The sequence below is a fragment of the Triturus cristatus genome, chromosome 7, assembly GCF_964204655.1.
Source record: "Triturus cristatus chromosome 7, aTriCri1.1, whole genome shotgun sequence".
In the NCBI taxonomy this organism is placed as follows: Eukaryota; Metazoa; Chordata; class Amphibia; order Caudata; family Salamandridae; genus Triturus; species Triturus cristatus.
This window is the reverse complement of record NC_140590.1, coordinates 910,664,306-910,684,351: the sequence shown is the minus strand read 5'-3', so window position 1 is coordinate 910,684,351 and position 20,046 is coordinate 910,664,306. Positions and strand designations below refer to the sequence as shown.

General features: G+C 41.6%; 1 protein-coding gene across 6 annotated transcripts in view; it reads right to left on the bottom strand.

Moving 5' to 3' along the window:
• Positions 1-20,046, bottom strand: part of TENM2 (teneurin transmembrane protein 2) — a 2,740,530-nt gene that overhangs the window by 364,139 nt on the left and 2,356,345 nt on the right. For all 6 annotated transcript variants that reach the window (XM_085617838.1, XM_085617837.1, XM_085617839.1 and 3 more), the window contains one exon: positions 12,103-12,204. In XM_085617838.1, the coding sequence (XP_085473964.1) occupies positions 12,103-12,204 (102 nt within the window). The remainder of the gene's footprint in view (positions 1-12,102; positions 12,205-20,046) is intronic.

Sequence of the window (20,046 nt, the reverse complement as noted above, 5' to 3'; positions counted from 1 at the left end):
GGCTCTGTAAGCGGGGTTGTGGGCTCAGTGCCACCTTTCTCCATATCCTGTGGGAGTGCCGCGAGGTGGCGGACTACTGGCGCTGGGTACATACGGTTATGGGACAGGTCACTGGGGTTGTGCTGCTGCCGGAGGTGCGTCGCTGTGTCCTGAATGTGTGGGAGCCCAATGATTATAGCGCGGCTCAGACTCGGTGGGCGGCCCTGGGGAACATGATTGCCAAGAGAGATATAGCGCAGCTTTGGGGTGCCCAGCGGCCGCCCACCGTGTCAGTATGGAAGGAGAATATGGACTGGTGTATGTTCAGGGAGAAGACTGTGTATGTTGCCCGTGGTAAGCCGGGGGCATGGGGCAGAATCTGGGGGCAATGGAATGCTTATCGCGGGGGTATCTGTACGCCCCCCCTGGTGGACACCGATATCGCCATGTCCCCCTGACCCTTGACGGTTCCGGGCACCTTTTGGAATGACTACATATGGACGTTCAGTTCCCTTGGCCCCCCCCCCCCGTCCCCAGCCTCCCGGTACTCCTTCCTTTCGTGTGCTGCTTAATGGTCTGACCTTGAGTTCCCCGGAGGAAGCCTGACCTGCGCCGTTTGTCTTTATGCCTCGCCTTTTGTTTTTCTTTTAGTTTTCTGTGTTTGTTTGATCTAAGTCTCCTGTGCCTCTAGAACTATCCGGACTCACTACGGGGCCGACCCCCGGGAACCGACTGCAGCTTTGATAAATGTATATTTCATTCTGTACTTAGCGGCCGGCCCTGGTGGTTGTAGGCCCGTGCTTGTAATCGAATTATTGTTCAATAAAAACTTTAAAAAAAAAAAAATAAATAAATAAATAAATATCAATGGGAAATATGTGCAGGTCACTTCTGATGAAAAGCTTGACAAGCTTTAGAAAACGGTCAAAACTTGAATATTTTGCTCAGTTTTGTGTTTCGAACATCTGCCTCCTGTAACAGCAGCAGCACACCTCTGCAATGCCTGGGTTTGCTTGCTTTGGGGATCCTGTGGAACCTCTGCACATACAGAAGTATATTTCACTTTGGAACATTACCTCTCTGAAGAACAGCAACGAAATTCATACAGCGAAATCCTAGTGATCGTCTGAGTGGAGCAGACAGTCCACTGGCTAATCTAGTAGTAAATGCCAGTATGCATTGATCAGTGTTACCTTGTCCTTCTCCCCAGCTGGAAGGGGTAGAAATTGCTTCTTGCACCCAGGAGATGAGTGAGAATAGAATGACTAAAAATGATGGAGTGCTTCCCCAATTGCCACCTGTTGAGCTGTGGTAATGTAGCTTCTGAAAGGTCATCTTAAAGCCCTCTGGGACACGTTCGCAGTTTATCCTAACTCTCAACTTCTATTTGAATGGAATGTGGTGTTTCATTTTGATGACATTTTTTGAACATTTTTAGAGATGCATTAGGCTCAGTAGTTTTTAAGATTTATGATAACAGAATATAGAGTTTTAAGAATTTTTTATTTTCAATGTTATTGGTTCAGTGAACAAATTCATGCAGAAACTCCTTTTTTCTATTTGTTTGACATGGAATTACAGCAGCTTCAACCATTAAATACCTGTGTATTTCTAACATGATACAACTAAGCGTCAAAAACAACCCGACCATGACCAATTGGCATTATCATTCATAAAGGAAACTCCTAAACGTTTTAATAAAAGAATGCCATTTTAAGGTATACTTAGCAGTCACAACTATATTAAAATTGCTGATTGCCTATTATTAGATAATCAATGCTATCTTTTTCAAAAGTTTTACAATTTTAATCAATGCCAGCAGTTTCTTATCTGTCAGGATCCTTTGTGAAAAGTTAGAACAGTGATTCATGTTTTTACGCAGGAAAAATTAAGTTTTGTGAAAGTTAAAAAGTAATTTCAGAGATAAAAGAATTCATATCAGTGGGGTCAAACATTAAAAGATGATCATTACATTTTAAAAGAACCCTACCTTTTTTTATAGTTATAAAATATATTTAGAAATCTATAACAAATGGAAGAATTTCATGACAGAGTTGTACATTTTTAAAGACATAGTAAATCTGGCATGGGAGTTTGGACTTCCTAGTCAACAGGAACATTCCCCTTTGAGATAAAATTTGTTGATGGAGAAATGCCAATGTGATATGGATTGAGACCTTAACCCATTTCTATGTTGTAATGTTCATAGTCAAATTTTCAAAAGGGAATCTTGATGATCATAATAATGTTCCTCCGAACCTCCTAAAATATTTACCAGTGACATTCGCATTCTTTACCAAAGTAAAGGAAATGTACTTGCAGTTGTGTGATAGGATTACCGCCACCTACATATTGTTGATATTTACTATTTCTGCTGCTCAAATGTTTACGCTTGGAAATACCAGCACATCTTATATGATCTGTCAATTGCTTCGCCCCAGGGATAATCTAATATCTTTTATTATACAGACACCACTGACCATTATTCATGAAGGCCCCAAGGTGATGGTCCATTTCAAGATTTGGCCATCATTAACCTGTAAACCAGGCATTTCTGTAACATAAGTATGGTATTTTGGGTAAGTAATATCCCCCGTCAATTCACAGTGTGCCTTACAGACCCCACAGGAGCAGCTGGACATAACCCTACTCTCTATGCCCCTGTGCACTACTAAAATGACCTCACTAGCCTAACACACCAAATAATAATGCATATGCCCTAATTGTGTCAAATCCTTGTTGTTGTGCATTAAAGTTATATATTGTTTTCTATGCACCACACATATCTAGACATGGTGGAACTGGTGAACCTATTCAAAATGATGTTTAATCTACCCAATCGAGAACACACAGAAACAAAATATATATTAAAAATTAATAATTGCTTTATTGCTGGTGCATTAACCAAATAATCTATTCACAAGCAAGAGTTTCTTAGTATATAATATATGCTTATTTATTTATCGTGACCTTCACACATTAACAAATAAAATACCAAATGAATTAAAAAGGAAAATGAAGAAATAAACCTACCCTTGGATTTATACTCATAAAAATGGTGCCGTCCTTTCTCAGCCAGCCAAAAACAAAAAAAAATGAAAATAAAGCAATGAAGAAGCAGCAGAATTGTAAGACTTCAAATAAACAAGAAATTTGAATAATGAGGCCTATAATAGTTTGCCAGGAAAAGCAGCTGATTTAACATTCTGTAATGCAAATTGCTTGCAAACTTATCCCATTTTAGTTGCAGATTTTGAACTAAACAGATTGCTTATTAGGCTGCATAATCAGTGAAACGTATGTATGAAATGTCACTTTAATGGGGTTTTGATAAGCTATCACCAGCCACTTTATTTATCGTCACAATCGGAAGCCCCACTCCTCAGGTCACAAAGAATAATTGGCTACTGGATTTGGAGTACTGTGCATGTTTACTTCAGAAGCCCTGACAGTCGCTAAGGTTATATCAATATTCTGCTTCCACAATGTCTGAGCTCAGAGCGCAGTGGGTGACACCAAATGGCGGACTCGGAATTTTAGTCAGCTGATGTGACCGTGTCATTGCTTCATTGCTGCTCATTTGACATTTTATTAAACGAAAATTATGCAAACAATGTCTACATTTTGCAAAAGGAGGGGTGTAGGTCTCTGCCCCAATTACTTTATTTTCATGCATTAGGAAACTAGAGAAATAAATCGCATATAACACAAGATGGAGCCGACAGATTTATCAAAGGTGCTCGTCCCCACGTGTTGTGCCATCTTTGAAAATAACTATTAAAATATCCCTGGCAGACTTCAAATGAACACGAAACGCAATTAGTTTTATTGTGGTTTCCCGTGGAAAAAAAGAGTCCACACTATGTGAAAATCTCTCCCCCATTACCAAGAAGACCATAGTTTTCAATAAATTACCTAGAAAATCATAAGCACAAAATGTTTGGGAAGGATGAACCAGATATGCCATGCACAAGTAATTCGAAGTTAGGATCAGAGGAGATTTTATATCTTGACAGTGTAAAGGATTTTTCCACGCATAAAAGGTCAAATGTTACCAACATAATATAAAATTGTATTTGTGATTCTTGGTAATGGAGTTGAAGTCTCTCTGTGATTTTTCTCGATATTCTCACATAGATTCAAACAGTCATTTTTGATGCCGGGCCATGCATCCCATTGCATCAAAGAGCAGTGGGCAAACAGATTAGCATTACTGGTACTGATACTGGTTTGCAGCTCTAAGGTACGTGAAATTAATTGTCTCTGTAAGACATGCCACCGGTCTTTTCAGAATTTTTAAATGCATCTTTACTTTTGGACAGGGGCGGCTCTTCCGCTTTGGAGGAGGTGCATTGCCCCACTGCTTAAAGGCAGAAAAAGAAAATGATAATAAAACACTTTTGGTATCATTTCAGTTTTCATTGACTCGGCCGAGTTTTCTGAGTCCACTGAGTCTGGGGCAGGCGAGGCCAGGTTGCAGTCACCAGCAAGGGGGAGGAGGGGGCACTGAAAATGTGTGTCGGTTTGGCAGCTGTCCACGGCCGGCCAAACCAACATGTTCACTTTGATATAGGTTGTTCCTTGGAAATATCCGCAGTGCTCAGGGACGCTGGCTCACAGTCCCTGCTGGATGTGAAACCGGCCCACTCCACCCAATCCCAGCACTTCTCTCAAGCTGGGAGTAATAGCATGAGAGAAGCCCTGGAATTGCGTGGGGAGCTGGGTGCCTGTGCTCATGGGAATTACAGTGTCGGGTGCAGAGGAGCAGCGTGGCACGGGAGCAGAAGGTAAGTGTATAGTTATTTATGTTTCCTCACGCTTCCATCCGCAGTGCCCCACCACATAGAATGAGCAGCAGCCGCAGCTGCTTTTGGATACTCTGGTTTTTGACCTGTGCAATGGACTAAGCCTGGTTGAACAAGACTCAGTGCTGTGAGCATAAGTGAAACAGCAGTCCCTTTACTCTCAGTGCAGCCTCTGTCACAATGTGACACAAATGACACTGGGAGGACTGAAATACTGATAACCGATGCACATACATTGATGGCTGGGATATATAGTCACTCCTGTTCGGTCATATATGTATATATAGCCACAGAAAAAAACAAAGGTTAAAGTAACATTCTAGGTAGGTGAGAAACCCCTGAAATTCACCAGTTACAGTGGGTTAGCTATAACTTGTGCCCTAAGGTAACCATAACTTGCGCCACTGACATGAACAGTTTTCTCATCAATCATTTTATTGCAAATGTTGTGGTGATATTATCAATGATGTCATAGAAGATGTCATGAGTGATGTAATATCTGGGTAGTTAGCAGTACATGGCGAGGGCATGTGCTATAGTTACCTTAGGGCACAAGTTATAGTTAACAGAGCTAACTATAAATGGAGAATTTCAGTGGGTTTGTACATTTAAACGTTAAGCTGTCACTGAAATTCTCAAACTAACTGTATTGTTACTTATTTTTTTATCAGTAAATTTAAAGTAATATTTTTTTAATGTAAAGTAATATTTCGTTAACACACATAATGCCGACTGGAAGACCTAACCTGTGGCCAGGTCCTGCTTCCAAACCCCAGCAGGCAGCCAACCCCACGCTGCGCACAGCGTTTTGCCAACCCACCCGGAGACAGCTAGAAGCGCGCTGCACACGGCCTTTGGCTGTGTATGGGAGAGGTTGGCTGCAGGGATCCAACACCATGTTGTGCATTGCTTTCATCCATACAAGGTGAGAGGTTGGCCCCCCTTTCCTTTTAATTACTGTTACAGTTCCAAGGGATTGGGTCACTGGGGAGCCATGCAGCCCCCCTCCCCCTTAATTATACATTTCAGCCCCAAAGGATGGGGCCACTGGGGCTGAATTAGGCTCTAGGGGGGCACATGCCCCCCTCCCTTAATTTATTTCCCCGATTCTAGGGTATGGGAACCACGGAGCTTTTTTATGAGCAGGTTTGGGTCAATGGTCCCCATTCCCTTATATTATACATTTTGACCCCGGGGAATGGGGTCCCTGGAGGAGGGGGGCAGTGTGCCCTCCTCACTTCGTTTATTTACTCCACCCCAGAGAATGGGGTTTGAAGGCATTTTTAGGCTTAGGTAGGGGGCCATGCTCTCTCACTGCCCTAAATTCACCAATGTGCCAGCCACCCGTGCCTTGGCCCATCACTTAAAAAAAAGACAGCAAATTACTTCACAATCGAAAAAAATAAAATGTTTGTCCTCAATTGGAGTCCCTCTGGGACCTCACCATCAGGCTTGATGGGTCAGGGTATCGCTATCCTGCCCCCTATGTCTTTTTCTTAAATTTTATTTTAGAACTCAGGACCAAGTCCAGAGTTCTAAGATGGCTGCCTTTACTTCCTGGTTGATGTGATGGCAGCCAATCAGATCCCAGTAGGAGATCTGTTGGCCCTGTGAATCCTAAACGAGGTGAAATACAGGTTTTAGCATTAATTGCTCCAAAACTACTGAATGGGCTTACACCAAATCCCAAAATACACTCTTTCTGGACCACTATCTAATTTATGCCAAATGTGGTGTAAATCAGTTCAGTGATTTGGGTTGTAGCTGTGTCTAAGGTTCCTATTGAAAAATTAATAGAGAAAAAGCATTGTTATACCTAGCCCCTCCTTTTTCTTGGCCCCTGGTTGACGGATCACCCTGAAACTTTCCCCGAAGAAGCTGAGATGAAAAAAAACCATTTTTTGTGGAAATTCGTCATAAGATGCCGAACCAAAAAATAAATATATATATTTATGAAATATATGTTACTTAGTGGCGGTCACCACTAGGTAGTTTTAGTTAGGTCTGCTTTTCTATAGAAGAGCCTTTTTGGTTTGCTAATACCTTTTGCCCTGTTTAACGAATCTTTACAAAATGTTCCAAAAAGAAAGTTCATCAATCTCAGCTCCTTCTGGGAAAGTTTCGGGGTGATTCACATAGTGGGGTCTGAGAAAAAAGAAGGCATCCCAAAATGCAAAATCACCTTGCATTTTCCATTGACCTCATTAGAGGAGGCTACAGAAAAAAACAGCTGAATGGGAATATACCAAATCTGTCAGGAAGCTAGATCTTGGCCAACAGATTGTGATTTTTGTGATTTAGTTCAACCCATTCAGCACATTTCTTTTATCAAATATAATTGTATATTTTGGCAGTTGGAGCTTGCAAGAGTCTCAAGAGACTCTTACAGGAATGCCAATTTAAAAATAGAGCATTCTGACTGGCCCAGGGAGCTTTATTTCCCATGGGCCATCTTGTTCCTGCGGGAGTCAGACTTCTGTGAGAGAGCGCACTCTTATTGACTGCCAGAAACATGTGAAAAACGTTGCTAACAGCCATTACAGGACTCAGGGACTTAGTTCTTTGTCCAGTAGTTAAAAAAAGGGGGCATGTATGGATAACCTGACCCCCTAGGCCCCATGGAAGGTACCCAGAGAGACCCTCATGTGCCCAAAATGGAAACAAAATGTCAAACAATGCTGCAATCCTACCAGACTCTTGCAGGATCTAAGAAAATGAGAAAAAAGTACCTTCTGCCTTACCCCAGGGGATGAATTAATGAAGGGTAGGGAGCAGTGTGCCCCCCTCCCCTTACCTCTAGAGGAACTGGGGAGCCCAATCCCAGGGCTGGAAACAGTTTGTATGGGGAGGGGATGCACATCACCCCTCCCTGAGCCACCAGGGGCCCCGGGGAGCCCAATCCAGTGCCAAAATTAGCTCTATGCCCCCCCCCCCTCCCCAAGACTCAAGAGACCTCTGGGAACCAAACCATTTGTTCAGAATGTGATGTTCCAAAGAATCTGGGACCAAGCCATGACTTTTGTTCAGTTTGATCCTGATTCATCCATGATATGGCAGAAAGCTTCCTTCATCAGGGTAAATCTACATCTATCTACCGAAGTAAATGACTCTGCCCAAAACCCACTAGTCACAGTGAACTTTATTTATATGCTGGGGATCTTTATAAAATAATCCTGTTGTGCTGCTGCCTTTTTATGGAAACTGTAGCAAAAGTCTATGCTTTGGGGAGAATTTATCATTGCGGCTCATAAAATTGATAAGTAAATTGTTAGAGTTTTATTTAGCCCAAACTAAATCATGCCTTTGAGGACTATGAGGCTCATTAGGATGGTGGGCGGACCTGATTCTTCCCGCTATCCCCGCGATATTGGGACCGGCCGCCAGACATGCGGCGGTCCAGCACCGCATATTAGGTGGTGGTCGCATTCTTCAATTGAACATTGTGGCGGATGCTGCTGAGAGCAGCACCCGCCGCGATGTTAAAATCGCATGCCTGGCATTTCACTGCACCACATGGCAGGCATCACACAGTGCCTGCCACTTGGTGCATCGAAATGTAGGGGGGTAAAATAGTTACCCCCAAGTGCACACCACCTCCCCAGACACAAGGGGGGCCCGCAACGGGCCCCTGGACCCAATCCCCGCCAGCCTTTCCATGGCGGCATTGCCGCCATGGAAAGGCCTTTCAAACTCAACATCCTAAAATGGCAGACGGTGCCTGCTAGGCACCGCCACCATATTAGTGCCCCTACTCCCCCCGGCAGGCAATCGTGACGATTGCAACCAGTGGTAAAGCGTCAGACGGACTTTCTGTCCGCTGTGATACCCACCGCCATCATAATATGGTGGGGGGTAACTCTCATGACGATGGTGGAACGATCGCCACCACCTGCCCGGCGGTGGCGATCGTTCTGCCATCATAATGAGCCCCTATATTTCTTCACATTTCTTTTATCCATGTATTATTATTTTTGGAAATCTTTTCGATAGTTCATCTTTGCTCATTTAAACAGTTCATGGTTTGGATTTTCAGAACTGTCATATTTTTTATACCTTTGCTTCTTGAAGTGTTGCTATACTACATTGGAGAGTAGATTATGACTTTGCCAATTGATATCATGATTATTTTCGTTTAATCAGTTCTCTAGTGAAGTAGTGTGGGAGGTCAATTAGGGGTCACATTGAGAGTCTACCCTCTTTTAAGGAAACAGGTGAGTCATGAGCTCTATAAGAAACTCAAGCCACAATTACTCAACCTGTTTCTACCTAGTCATAACTAACAAAATAATCTGTAGGCTTCAGATCCTTAAGAATAATGGAATGGAACTAAATTACATCTCCAGCAGAACAGACCACGTTTTAAAGATGCTAGAGGCAATGTTGACTTTCTTGATGTTAAGAATGGTGTCTTCTTTCAATGTATTTGCAACAATCATAATAACCTGTATGGTACTTGTCTCACCTATCCTAACAAAAATATACATATACTTCTTCGAAAAACAGTAATTAACTCTTGCTAGTGCTGGAGCGCTGGCACCGGTCTTTTAGATCCAGCACAAATTAAGTGATCCACGTTGGGAGAATGCAGTTTTTCCTCCTTGGATCATAAACTGTGGACATATATGTTATATTATGAATGTAGCTGTGTTTGCCCAGGCTTAGGAAGAAGCTAATAAGTAGGCCTGGCAGAAATTTAAATCACACTGGCGTAACATGCATAATTATGGGAATTTTGTGATATGCTTGGTACATCAAATTTACAAAAAGTTCGCCATTACGTGCCATTTGCTGTAAACATTTACTGGGAATGACATCATTCATGGTAAACATGTACAGCACGCAAGTGACTGCTGTTCACTGTGCTTTGGTTCAAATGTGTTCTTGTGTCAAAAATTGACACAAGGACGAATTTCACACTAAAATATAGCATGAAATGACTGATTTGCTTTTTTGTAATTATGTTTAATTTCCCACATCCCAAACTAAAAACATTACCTGCTTTCTCCTTACTTCTTTAGTTTGATGTTTCTTCACTAGTGGCAGGTAATTGGCATGCAACGCACAGACATGATAAATAGATATACAATCTAGCTTCTGAGTGTATTTTATGTGTTGTCCATATGAGAATTTGTCAGTGAGGGAAAGAATTAGGTACTGTGCGTGACACTTAGTGTGAGTATATTAATGTGTAAATGTGAGTTTGTGTGTGTCTACGGAGGGTGAGTAAGTGGGTGTACTTGTAATGAAGCAGATAATCTGCTGAATCATTTTAATTGACTCATAAAACTGATTTTGACGCATTTTTTGAGAAAAACAATAAATATGCACAACGTGTGCTCACTGTACGTTGGAGAATCTTGAGAAATAGATCATAAAAAGACTTAGTTACTGCATCGTAAAAGCATGCAAAATGAGTGTAGATAAGACGAAAATGCTAGTTTGAATAACATAGGTTCATGTTTACTAGATTACAATGGTGTATTCTTTTAACATGTAATAGAAATGTGAATGTGATGATTCATGAGTTATAGAGGTTTCATTATCCTTTCTTCTTTAAATAATGGTATGTTAGATAACGTTACGAACATCTATTGAAGAGTTTATTTTTAACATTATCTTTGCTCATGTTAAAGTGTGCACCAACCAAGAAAAAGAGAAATGATGCTGCACGTTTATAATAAATCCAATTTCTTTGAAACTTCTACAGAATGTTCTTTATACATGTACTATTGAGAACAATTAGAAACAATCTGATTATTTTATATTTTGAAATGATTTCACAAGTTGATACTTTTGATATGTAGCTAATTTAAATTAATTATAATTTTTTATACGTGACATACATTGTAGAAAAGGATGTAAGGTCTTAGAAACTTTAGAACATAATATGTATTTCCATTTATTTATATAGTGTATTTCATAAACTAAAAATTCAATTTAAGCCTGCATTTTCGTTCTCTTGCTCGATTCTGTCCTCCTAAATTTTCAATGTGAGATGAAACTATGTTTCATAGAGAGAGTTCACATACACATACTAGGACTATTCACAACTATTTTGTTACTTTGGGAACATCTGCCATGAGAAACTGTCCTCTTGAACTCACTCATGTGCCTTTGCTAATAGACTATTGCTCACAACTTTACATTTTTGAATGGTTTGTCAGCTTAAATGATGATCACCACCTTTTTGCCATAAGAATTGTCTTTATGCTGCATGACAATCACTCTTTACAAACTGACAAATGGACCGAGTGGTCTAGGCAAATAAGGAAACTCAGGAGGTGTCAACCCGGAACTTGAGAAGTTATATCATACATTGGCGTGATATTAAGTAGGCCACACTTTTTTTACCACCTTGATCTTGTTTCTCTGCAGACTGGGAGACAGATCGCGTACAGTAGATGCATTAGTCCATTAAACCACCAGACCTATTACCACTGGCACAGATGAGGCCCTTCTCCTTGTTCTTTCCACATGCATTTCACCATAGTGGGGTTGTGTGCTTTCAATGGAATAGCCAAGGCACAGAGTTTACAGTGGAGCCTATGATCCTTTATTTAGACCTAATTAACAGGTGCACGCAACAACAATTACCTTCTTAACAGGAGCTTCATATAGAATATTTAATTGACAAAAATAATTTGAAAAGTGTCTGCATTTACACTAGAGATATTGCTCACTGCCTTAATACAACTGCCCTGAAATCTAGTTAAAGCTGCAGGTCACAGGTTCCAACATCTGAGGACTTACTCTACTGCCAACTTTTCAAGGATATGTTGACTACAAGTGAGTACAGTGATAGTAATATATGATACAGACCACACTACAAAACATAGCTGTGTGTGGGAGAGAGTGCATATAAAATGACTTCCTATTATAGTGATTATATGTTTAAGCAGTGCAACTCTTCATTTATTTATATTGGTTGAACGTGGACCACATACAGCGTGAAATAGAAGTGACGCCCAGGAGACATTGACATGCCGGGTCTGAAATCTCCAGTCTTCCTCAGCAAGCAAGATCATCAAAGAGATGTCTTCTAATGTATCAGTTTTTACAGAGAGTACTCCGTAGCCACTTTAGTTCTCATTTGTCAGCCTAAGTCAATATCCTCCATCCCCGCTGGCTTATAAAACATACACTTCGAAGGAATGACGAATGGCTACCAGATCAGTAAAATCATTATCTAACAACAAATTAGACGCCCCCTGATCAAACTTTGCTGCATGTACTTTAATGTCATGGCAGCTTGCGAAAGATTATACCATACCCTCTAACCGTGCAGTGCAAAATCAAATTATTGTTAGTTCTAATATACCTTTAGCACAATCTGCACCATGAAATCCCGGGAAACAGTGACAAACACCAGAAACACATTCTCCATTTCCATGGCAGTTTCGAGGACAATCTTGGACAGAATCTGGAAAAGAAAAGCAGAGCAAAGTGAGTTTTACCCCCTATTGAGTTGTCCTGCGTTAGATTAATCTCAGTTATACTCATTACTTTTCACTAAAGGTTCTTTGCAAACAAAATGTATACTGCGAACAGTGATTGAGCAGAAATATAACACAGAAATGCACTGGGGCAGTCAGCAGGGAAAAAGTTGTGGCTATTGAAAAGATGAGTGCAAAGACTATGTATAATTTGAGATATGGACATTTTCATGCTTTAAAAAAATATATTTTTTGTGTCTGTAGGGATCTGTACAGGGCATCAGTGGCTACCGGCAGGATCGAGACTCGGAGAAGGCGAGAAATGGTAATCACATGTTTAGTCTGTGTAGCTCACAAGCTCAGATGCGGAAAGAACACAAGCTCTGGAGGAACTCAGATTCCCACTGGAGAGTGCCACGATGCCAGGAAGCAGTTCGAGCTTAGGGTGGGCCATAGAATGAAATACAGAAATATATCTGGTTTTCTTTTTTACCTTATTATCACTTTTGTACAAGGGGGTATTGATGTTGGAGAACTTAAGAGTACTTGGTTACAAAAAAGTTGTTGAGAAGAGACGACTGCCCTAGGTGAGCAGGGTATGGAAGCAGAAACTTCTAGTTTTGCACAATGGGCCAGCAGTAGTTGGGGGTGTGAATGTGAATCCAAGGAGCAAGGGTCATTGTAAAAACTGAAGATAGTATTGGAGAATCCTTATATTGGGTCACTAGCTCTCCAACGTGGCAAGGGATGCCCAAAACATTCAGTCAATCCCACCTTCATCCATGTCTCATCCTTATAATGTTAATGGTAGCTGCAGATGTACAGCTCTTGACCTCTTATGTTCAGAGTATCAACCAGTAATGTCTTCCAGACCACTGCAGGCCACTGAGAAATTGGCCTGGTCACTTTTGGTCATTACTTTCATACTTCCTTAAGACACCTCAGATGGTGAAGAAAATGATTCAGATTTGTACCGTACTACAAGTATAGACTCCATGTTCAATCATAACAGGAACAAAAGGGTATGTATTGCAATAAGTATATAATTCACTGGTTACTTGGTGGTGAAGTATGACTGTGTATAGTGACATTGATTAAGGGGCTGCTTACAGGTTTGGTGGTCCATGGGACAGCTAAACTCGCAGTGGAGGTGGGGTGGTGGTTGAGGACCGCTGCACCAGTGGTCCGACCACAGTATTACAAGTACGGCGGTCAAACCTCCAGTGAACCACTGCAACTGCCAGGGATCCAGGATCCCTGGTGGTGGCGCTGCAGTCTAGGGAAGCAATAAAATTGGCGGTACATCTGTGCCACTGCCAAGCATATAATGAGTTTCCCCACTGGAAGCATTTTCATGGCGGTGTCCCCCTGTGTGCATGCACCCCCTTTCCTGCACAGCATGGACTCCACAGTCCATGCAAAGCAGGAGCGGCATTTGACTCTCCCATTGGGGTGCCTTTCTTATAGGCACTGCCATGGAACCGCCTCCCCGTCCGTCCACTAGAACATGAGAAAACTCATAATCTGGCAGGCAGGCGGCGGCTTTGGCAGTGTGGGAGCGGGACAGTGGCATGCCGGTCTGCTCCCACACCTCCAAAGTCACAATCAGGCCCTAAGTAATGTATAGGGTGGGAGGGAACACATGAAGCCAAGGATACAAATGCAAGCTTCATCGGTCTGGCTCATCATCTAACTATTCTCTCCGCATTGCTCATCACTATGAAGATGCGTCACCGTGTGCTCCTTGTGTATAAATAGAAATAGAAGCAAATGAGACTGAATGTCTGCCTCACTTGGGGCAGTTGTTCTGCGCGGTGTGGTCACTGAGGCCATAGCTCTTGACTTGTGGCCCAGCAACCCTCTCGCAGCTGTGTGGCATATAGGTTAATTCTCTATTGTGCTTGCATGTGCTCTTACTGCCATCTCTCCTGCAGCCTTGCAAGAACTGTCCTGCAATAGGGGCCCAGCACCTTAGACATTTTTTGTGTCTTTCGTTTTTGTCCCACAGGGTTGCTCAGGCACAACTTTTCTTAAGGGGTCCTCTCTGTAATTTGTGTTACAGCAGAGAATGCCAGGGTGGCTTTTGGAATGGGTTACTTGGGAGCCTTTAAAAACGACAATGGACTGCCCCCTGTCTACTCCTTGACACTTGCAAATGTGAGTTCCCTACACAATTACTAGTAGAACTGTCACATTCTTGTTAATCACTAAGATACAGCACCTACTAACATAGCTCATCAGGTTGGTTAATTTAAAGGATAAAATAATTGTGAAGTTGCTGCCTGCCACACCAACCTTTTCCCAGCTGGAAGATAAGGTATATAAAAATAGTCATGTTTATTTAGAAGAACATCTCCCATCAAAAGAACATGTTTCCATATTAAATGACTACTTGTTAAAATTTGCCAATAGCTAAGAGGCTGTTACTGTGTTTGTTTCTTAGATACTGAATTCCCCAGGAGAATAAAGCAAGTGTCTCACAAGGCTAGCATTTGAATAATCACAGTAAATATAATATGTCCAAAGAATATTTGTAGAGATTTCTTGTTTCTACTTATCGCAGTCGTTCTAGTTGCTGCATTTCTTATTGTAAGAAATGCAGACTGTTGATTACACGATGCACCATGAATACAGTTAGCGCGATAAGTCATAAAACACCATATACATATTTGTACTGCATGCATTCCTAGATCCACAGTGTCTGTGTGCTTGGAGACCATGCATTCAACGGTTCTATGCAAGGTGATGGTCATTGTTTAAAATGATCAAAATGATTAAGTATATCATTTGCCCTCACTGCTCTTCAACTCATAGCTGGTCCACATATGAATTTGATTTGTGACTAAACATTATGGTCATTGTTAATGCCGGCATTTGTCTAGCATACTGTGTCAGATAGCAACAAAAAAGGGAAATACGCTTCTTAAACAATTCCACAGAACAGTGATATTTCATAGTTTTTGAAGTTCTTACTGACATCACTAATCTAAATCAGTCAGAAATATAGAAGTCTAAAAGGGTATAGAGTGGAAGAAATTTGTTAGGCTGCCCAGTTCTTTGATGCCCCTGGCACTGCCATGCTTCCCTTGTTCTCGAGGCTATGAAGTGACTAGAACAGAAAGGAAACTGGGATCTAACTTTCCTCAACACGTTCTGCAGTTTCCATTCACTGGCTGTCTACATTTCCCAAGATGCAAATCAGATCCTGTTCAGGGGCCAAGATGTGACAAGAGTCAACTTTGTCATGTCATCATTGATCACATGATGTATAATGTCACTGCCCCCATGGTATTTTGGTCAATCATCATCCATTGTCACATATGTCATGAAACAGTCCAAAGCCTACTGGAGAGGAAGATGTGTGAACCTTGGCCAAATCCTCCAACCTGCTTCAATAATCCCCACGTCAATGGATATTGCAAAAGCACCTTCTTCAAAGTTGACGGAGAGCTTTGGTGATGGGTTTTATATGTGTCTGATTCTGCCTGCAGGTCTGTTACACTTTGCTCCTTGTTGCCAGCGCATTGCAGAGTTATTAGTCTAGTTTGTATTTGCTTGTGCAACATTTATATCACAAACCCAGGAATGTCGCGGTGTTCTCTTGTGGTCTTGCCATCTCTTTTGTACATAAACAGGCATCTCTGAGAAAGAGAATGGATTCATGCCGAGCTCTACCCTTTACAATTTCTCCATCAGGAATGAGAATGAGACAGATTCCCATCAATGTGTCTTTTACTACACTATAAAACGAAATGTTATGCAATTATTTGTCCTCCCCAAAAGGTCTGATATTTGTGGGGTCCGAATGCACCTGGTGCCATGGAAATACGTGTGATTTGCTTCTCATTGCCATGACCTCAGTAAAAATGCAATATTTTCTGATAGATTAGGATCTGCACAAAATTCTACATCAGAAGCGTTTAAAACTGTTACTGCTGCCGCAATGTTAAAAAATGCTTGTTGTGCGTTTCCCTGCACGTCGTGGCAGGCACCACGCGGAGGCTGCCTCCTGGTGCAGGAAAATATAGGGGGTACCATAGGTACCGCCCCAGTGCACACCCACCTCCCCCAGCACAAGGGTGGCCCGCAACAGGCCCCCAAAGTACATCCCCACCAGCCTTTCAGTGGCGGTTTCACCACCATGGAAAGGCTGGCGGGTATTCAGCATCGTAATCTGGCGGACGGTTCCTGCTAGGCACCATCACCATTCTTACGATGGGAGAGGTCTGACCGCAGCAATCATTAGGTTTACTGCAGTTGGACCTGTGGCGGATGGACTTTCCTTCTGCCACGCACACCGCCCTCCATCAAAATCTGGCAGGCGTAATTTGGCCGCACGATTGCGGTGAATCCGCCAACAGCAGGCTGCCAGTGTCGGATTCACCGCAATCGGCCCCTGAGTTCCTCCTTTTCCAACCTTGTGACCATCCCATAAGTAAAGAAGGCTAATTGGGGTGGCAGGAGATTTTCTTTCTTAGCCAGCAAATTGTGGAACTCTCTGCCTTTGCATCTAAAACCTAAACCTAGTCTTATCTGCTTTAGGAAGTTTCTAAAATGTGGCTTTTCATCTCTGCTTCTAAGTAAGCCCAGTGGTTCCACCTTCAAGCTGTTTTGCGGCATGCTAGTGCCAAGACACTGCGGTATTCACACGCTCTAGAAAATTGTTATTTACTTACTTACTATATCCCCCAGTTCTATAACAGCTTTGCCTTTGTCAAGCATTTTTATTGGGGAGAAAAAGAGACAAAAGAGTAACGGATGGCAGAGGAACACAGTCACCTGCATACCAAGGATTGCATGCCAAATATCTCGTTAGTCTTCATCTCTATATCTAAAAAGATGTTACACATTTTATTACTTTATCTTGCTATAGCATCTGTCAACCTTAGCACCTATTTCTCCATCACCAATGACTCTTTATTCCTAACCCTTTCATGCTACCTTCTTCATCCTTCCATCCCCCCTTTGTGCTTCGTAACTACCATTTGTCTCATAAATGTGGCTCAGGAAACATTATGCCTTATGATGCTCCACTTCTTCCCTCATTGCTTCCCTCCCTGCTTGTAACTTTTCTTTGATGTTCTTGTACTTGCTTCCCTCTCAGCGATTTGAAGTGGTTGAACAGTGGACTAAGGATGAGCCTCAGAAACCTGACAAGCAACGAGGAAGCATTTTAATACGCTCACAAGAAAACTAAGAACGTGCACTAGAACTCAGGTTTAGAGAAGAACTAATTGCCATAATTAGTACAGCAAGATTTTAGTTCAGGTCTTTTTCCTTGAAATATCCCAGCATTCACCACTACATCGGAGAAGAAAAAATCTAAATGTCAATGAAAGATCAGAAAACATTAAACTTACAATCCAGCTAGATGTACAGGTTGAACCTGTATATGACATTCTTTGGTCACTCCCATGCAGATGTAGGACTACAGGGAGAGCCTGCTGGAAAGGTTCATTTTCAGGAGATGTTTGAACTGACAGTAGATCCAAGGATCTTACTCTATACGTCAGCCTCTTAAATGGGCATTATTTCATCAGATGGAGAAGCACTGGTTGTCTATTGTTAATCAGGGTGATACCAGCGATAACTGTGTTTTTTCAAAGTGCACAAGAACAGCGAGACCTTTCACTACAATACCAACACAGGGCCTACATTGTAAAGACACGTTCAATCACCATGAGTGGCAGATCTTTTGTAATTTAGCTACTCTCAATTTGCACAGTTCTGCATCAGTGTGGTAGGCCCTTCCATCTTTACTGTGGTCCCCAGCAGATGAAGTAACTAATGCACTATAAATATGGAATGAAGAAATGGATGATGGACTGCTACATTCCATTTCTGAGGTGAGAATGACTTTCTAAAGTGGACCAAATCATACTTTGAATAGTAACACATAATGAATGACCTTCTTGCATTAATGTGATTTGTTGTGAAGAGCCACTGTGTGAAATAAATGGAATAAGTATGACACCTTTAGTGTAGGTTGTGAAAGCTATCGGCTCTTAACCTTCCTTTGTAGAATGCTGCCTCTTGCTGCAGCTCTTTGAGCCAGTGTGGAATTTATCCACACAAATCTGCACTGCTGGTCTTCCTGATTAATGATCATGTAGGCATCACTGTAATTTACTTACAGCATACTCCCAATGCAATGTCCTTATTTATAAACAAGAGTTCATGTTGGCTGCGTTTATTAACTGACATTTCAGTATTTAGTTTTCACAAGCTTTGCTATTGTAAAATTACCTCTTCTCGTCAAAGGTTTACATGATGGCCTTGTACACACAAAATAACTATACACACAAGCATTCTCCATTGCTGTCTATGAAAATGTCTTAATTCAAATTTGTTGATGTTTAAAGTATACAAACTTTGAGGGTTTTTTATATTGTTAAGGGAATTATCAATAGTCATATTTTAAAATACCTGGCATTAATATAAATTTAATGTAAAGGTTGTTAAGGGGTGTCAAAGGATGGAGGAAAAAAACTGTGTTTATTTGCCTACTGAAAAAGTAGAAAACATTTTCAAATCAGTCTACTATATCTATGTTATTTTTTTTCAAAATATTAGCATTCCTTTAATATGCAGCCACTTTAAAACTGAATTTCAATGGTAAAAGAGAAAGAGAGAGGCCTTACTCAGACCCAGTGCTGGCTGCTCTGACCACACTGTAACTACTGAACAACGTCCTATAGGACATAGGACTTCAGGCAGCTTCATCCCAGAAGCCTTTCCCTGCTCAAATAGAGGATTCAATTCAAATGTGGCAATTTTTGTGGCATCATACACACTAACATGGGCACTAAAGTGCACATAACCTAGGCATCCATTCCAGAATGTTCAAAATCAGTAACTGCCAGCATCTGTGAAATATAGAGCTCTTATTTCAAGGTCCTAACTGTGACTGCCCTTTCCAAGATGTTTCAGCAAAAACTTGCCAAACGCATAAGAGACATTCAGTTTTGGTCGCTGGTCATGGATGTGCTTAGAACCCCTAAGACAGCTCGCTGAGCCAAATAAGCACTGATAAGATGTTTGCACAACACTATAGTCTACATTCAAACTTTGTGAATGTAGATCAGCCAGTCGTCCTCCCTAAGTATATATATTAAGTACCGCATTAAGTACCAGTAGCCCGAGAACTCGAAAAACATTAATAATTATTATTATTAACTAATAATTAACCAGTAGTAATAATAGTAACATTAAAATAATATCAATCAAAACAATTATTGTTTTTATTTTTTTCAGTAGTAGGCCCCACACTCACATCCTCACCCCATGCTTCAGTTCAAGGTGGAGTATTATGATCAGTCCTGTGAGTGATGCACAAAGACACTCCAATCAATTAGCTGCCTGGTTGTATCCTAATTTTCCCTATGGATTTTACAGCTCTTAGGCGTTCTCCCTGAACCCCAGCCCAGATGCACGTGCTCCCGCCTCGCTCTCTCAATTGGCTCTTCATTTGACACCACAGCTAATGTGCGTTTTCCAAAAGAGACGTGGAATTAAGAGCCGGCTCTATAAAACCATCACAAGAATGAAATGAACCCCCTGAAGCATGACATTCGTCCTGCTTCAAGGATCACCGAGGTGCTTATTCTTCGACCAAGGCTGCATTTAGTGTAAAATAAGGTCGACAATTGACTGCCACTTTCTTATCACAGTGCGCAGAGGTACCCGACTTGTGGCGGCTCTTGTTGGGAGACGTTAGAATAATAGGCATGTGCAAGAGAACCTCTGAACTGACTGAAAATGATGTTCTTCTCACTGGACTTCCATCCAATTACTGCGGTGGCCCTGTCAAGAACCCAGCCTGGCTATTA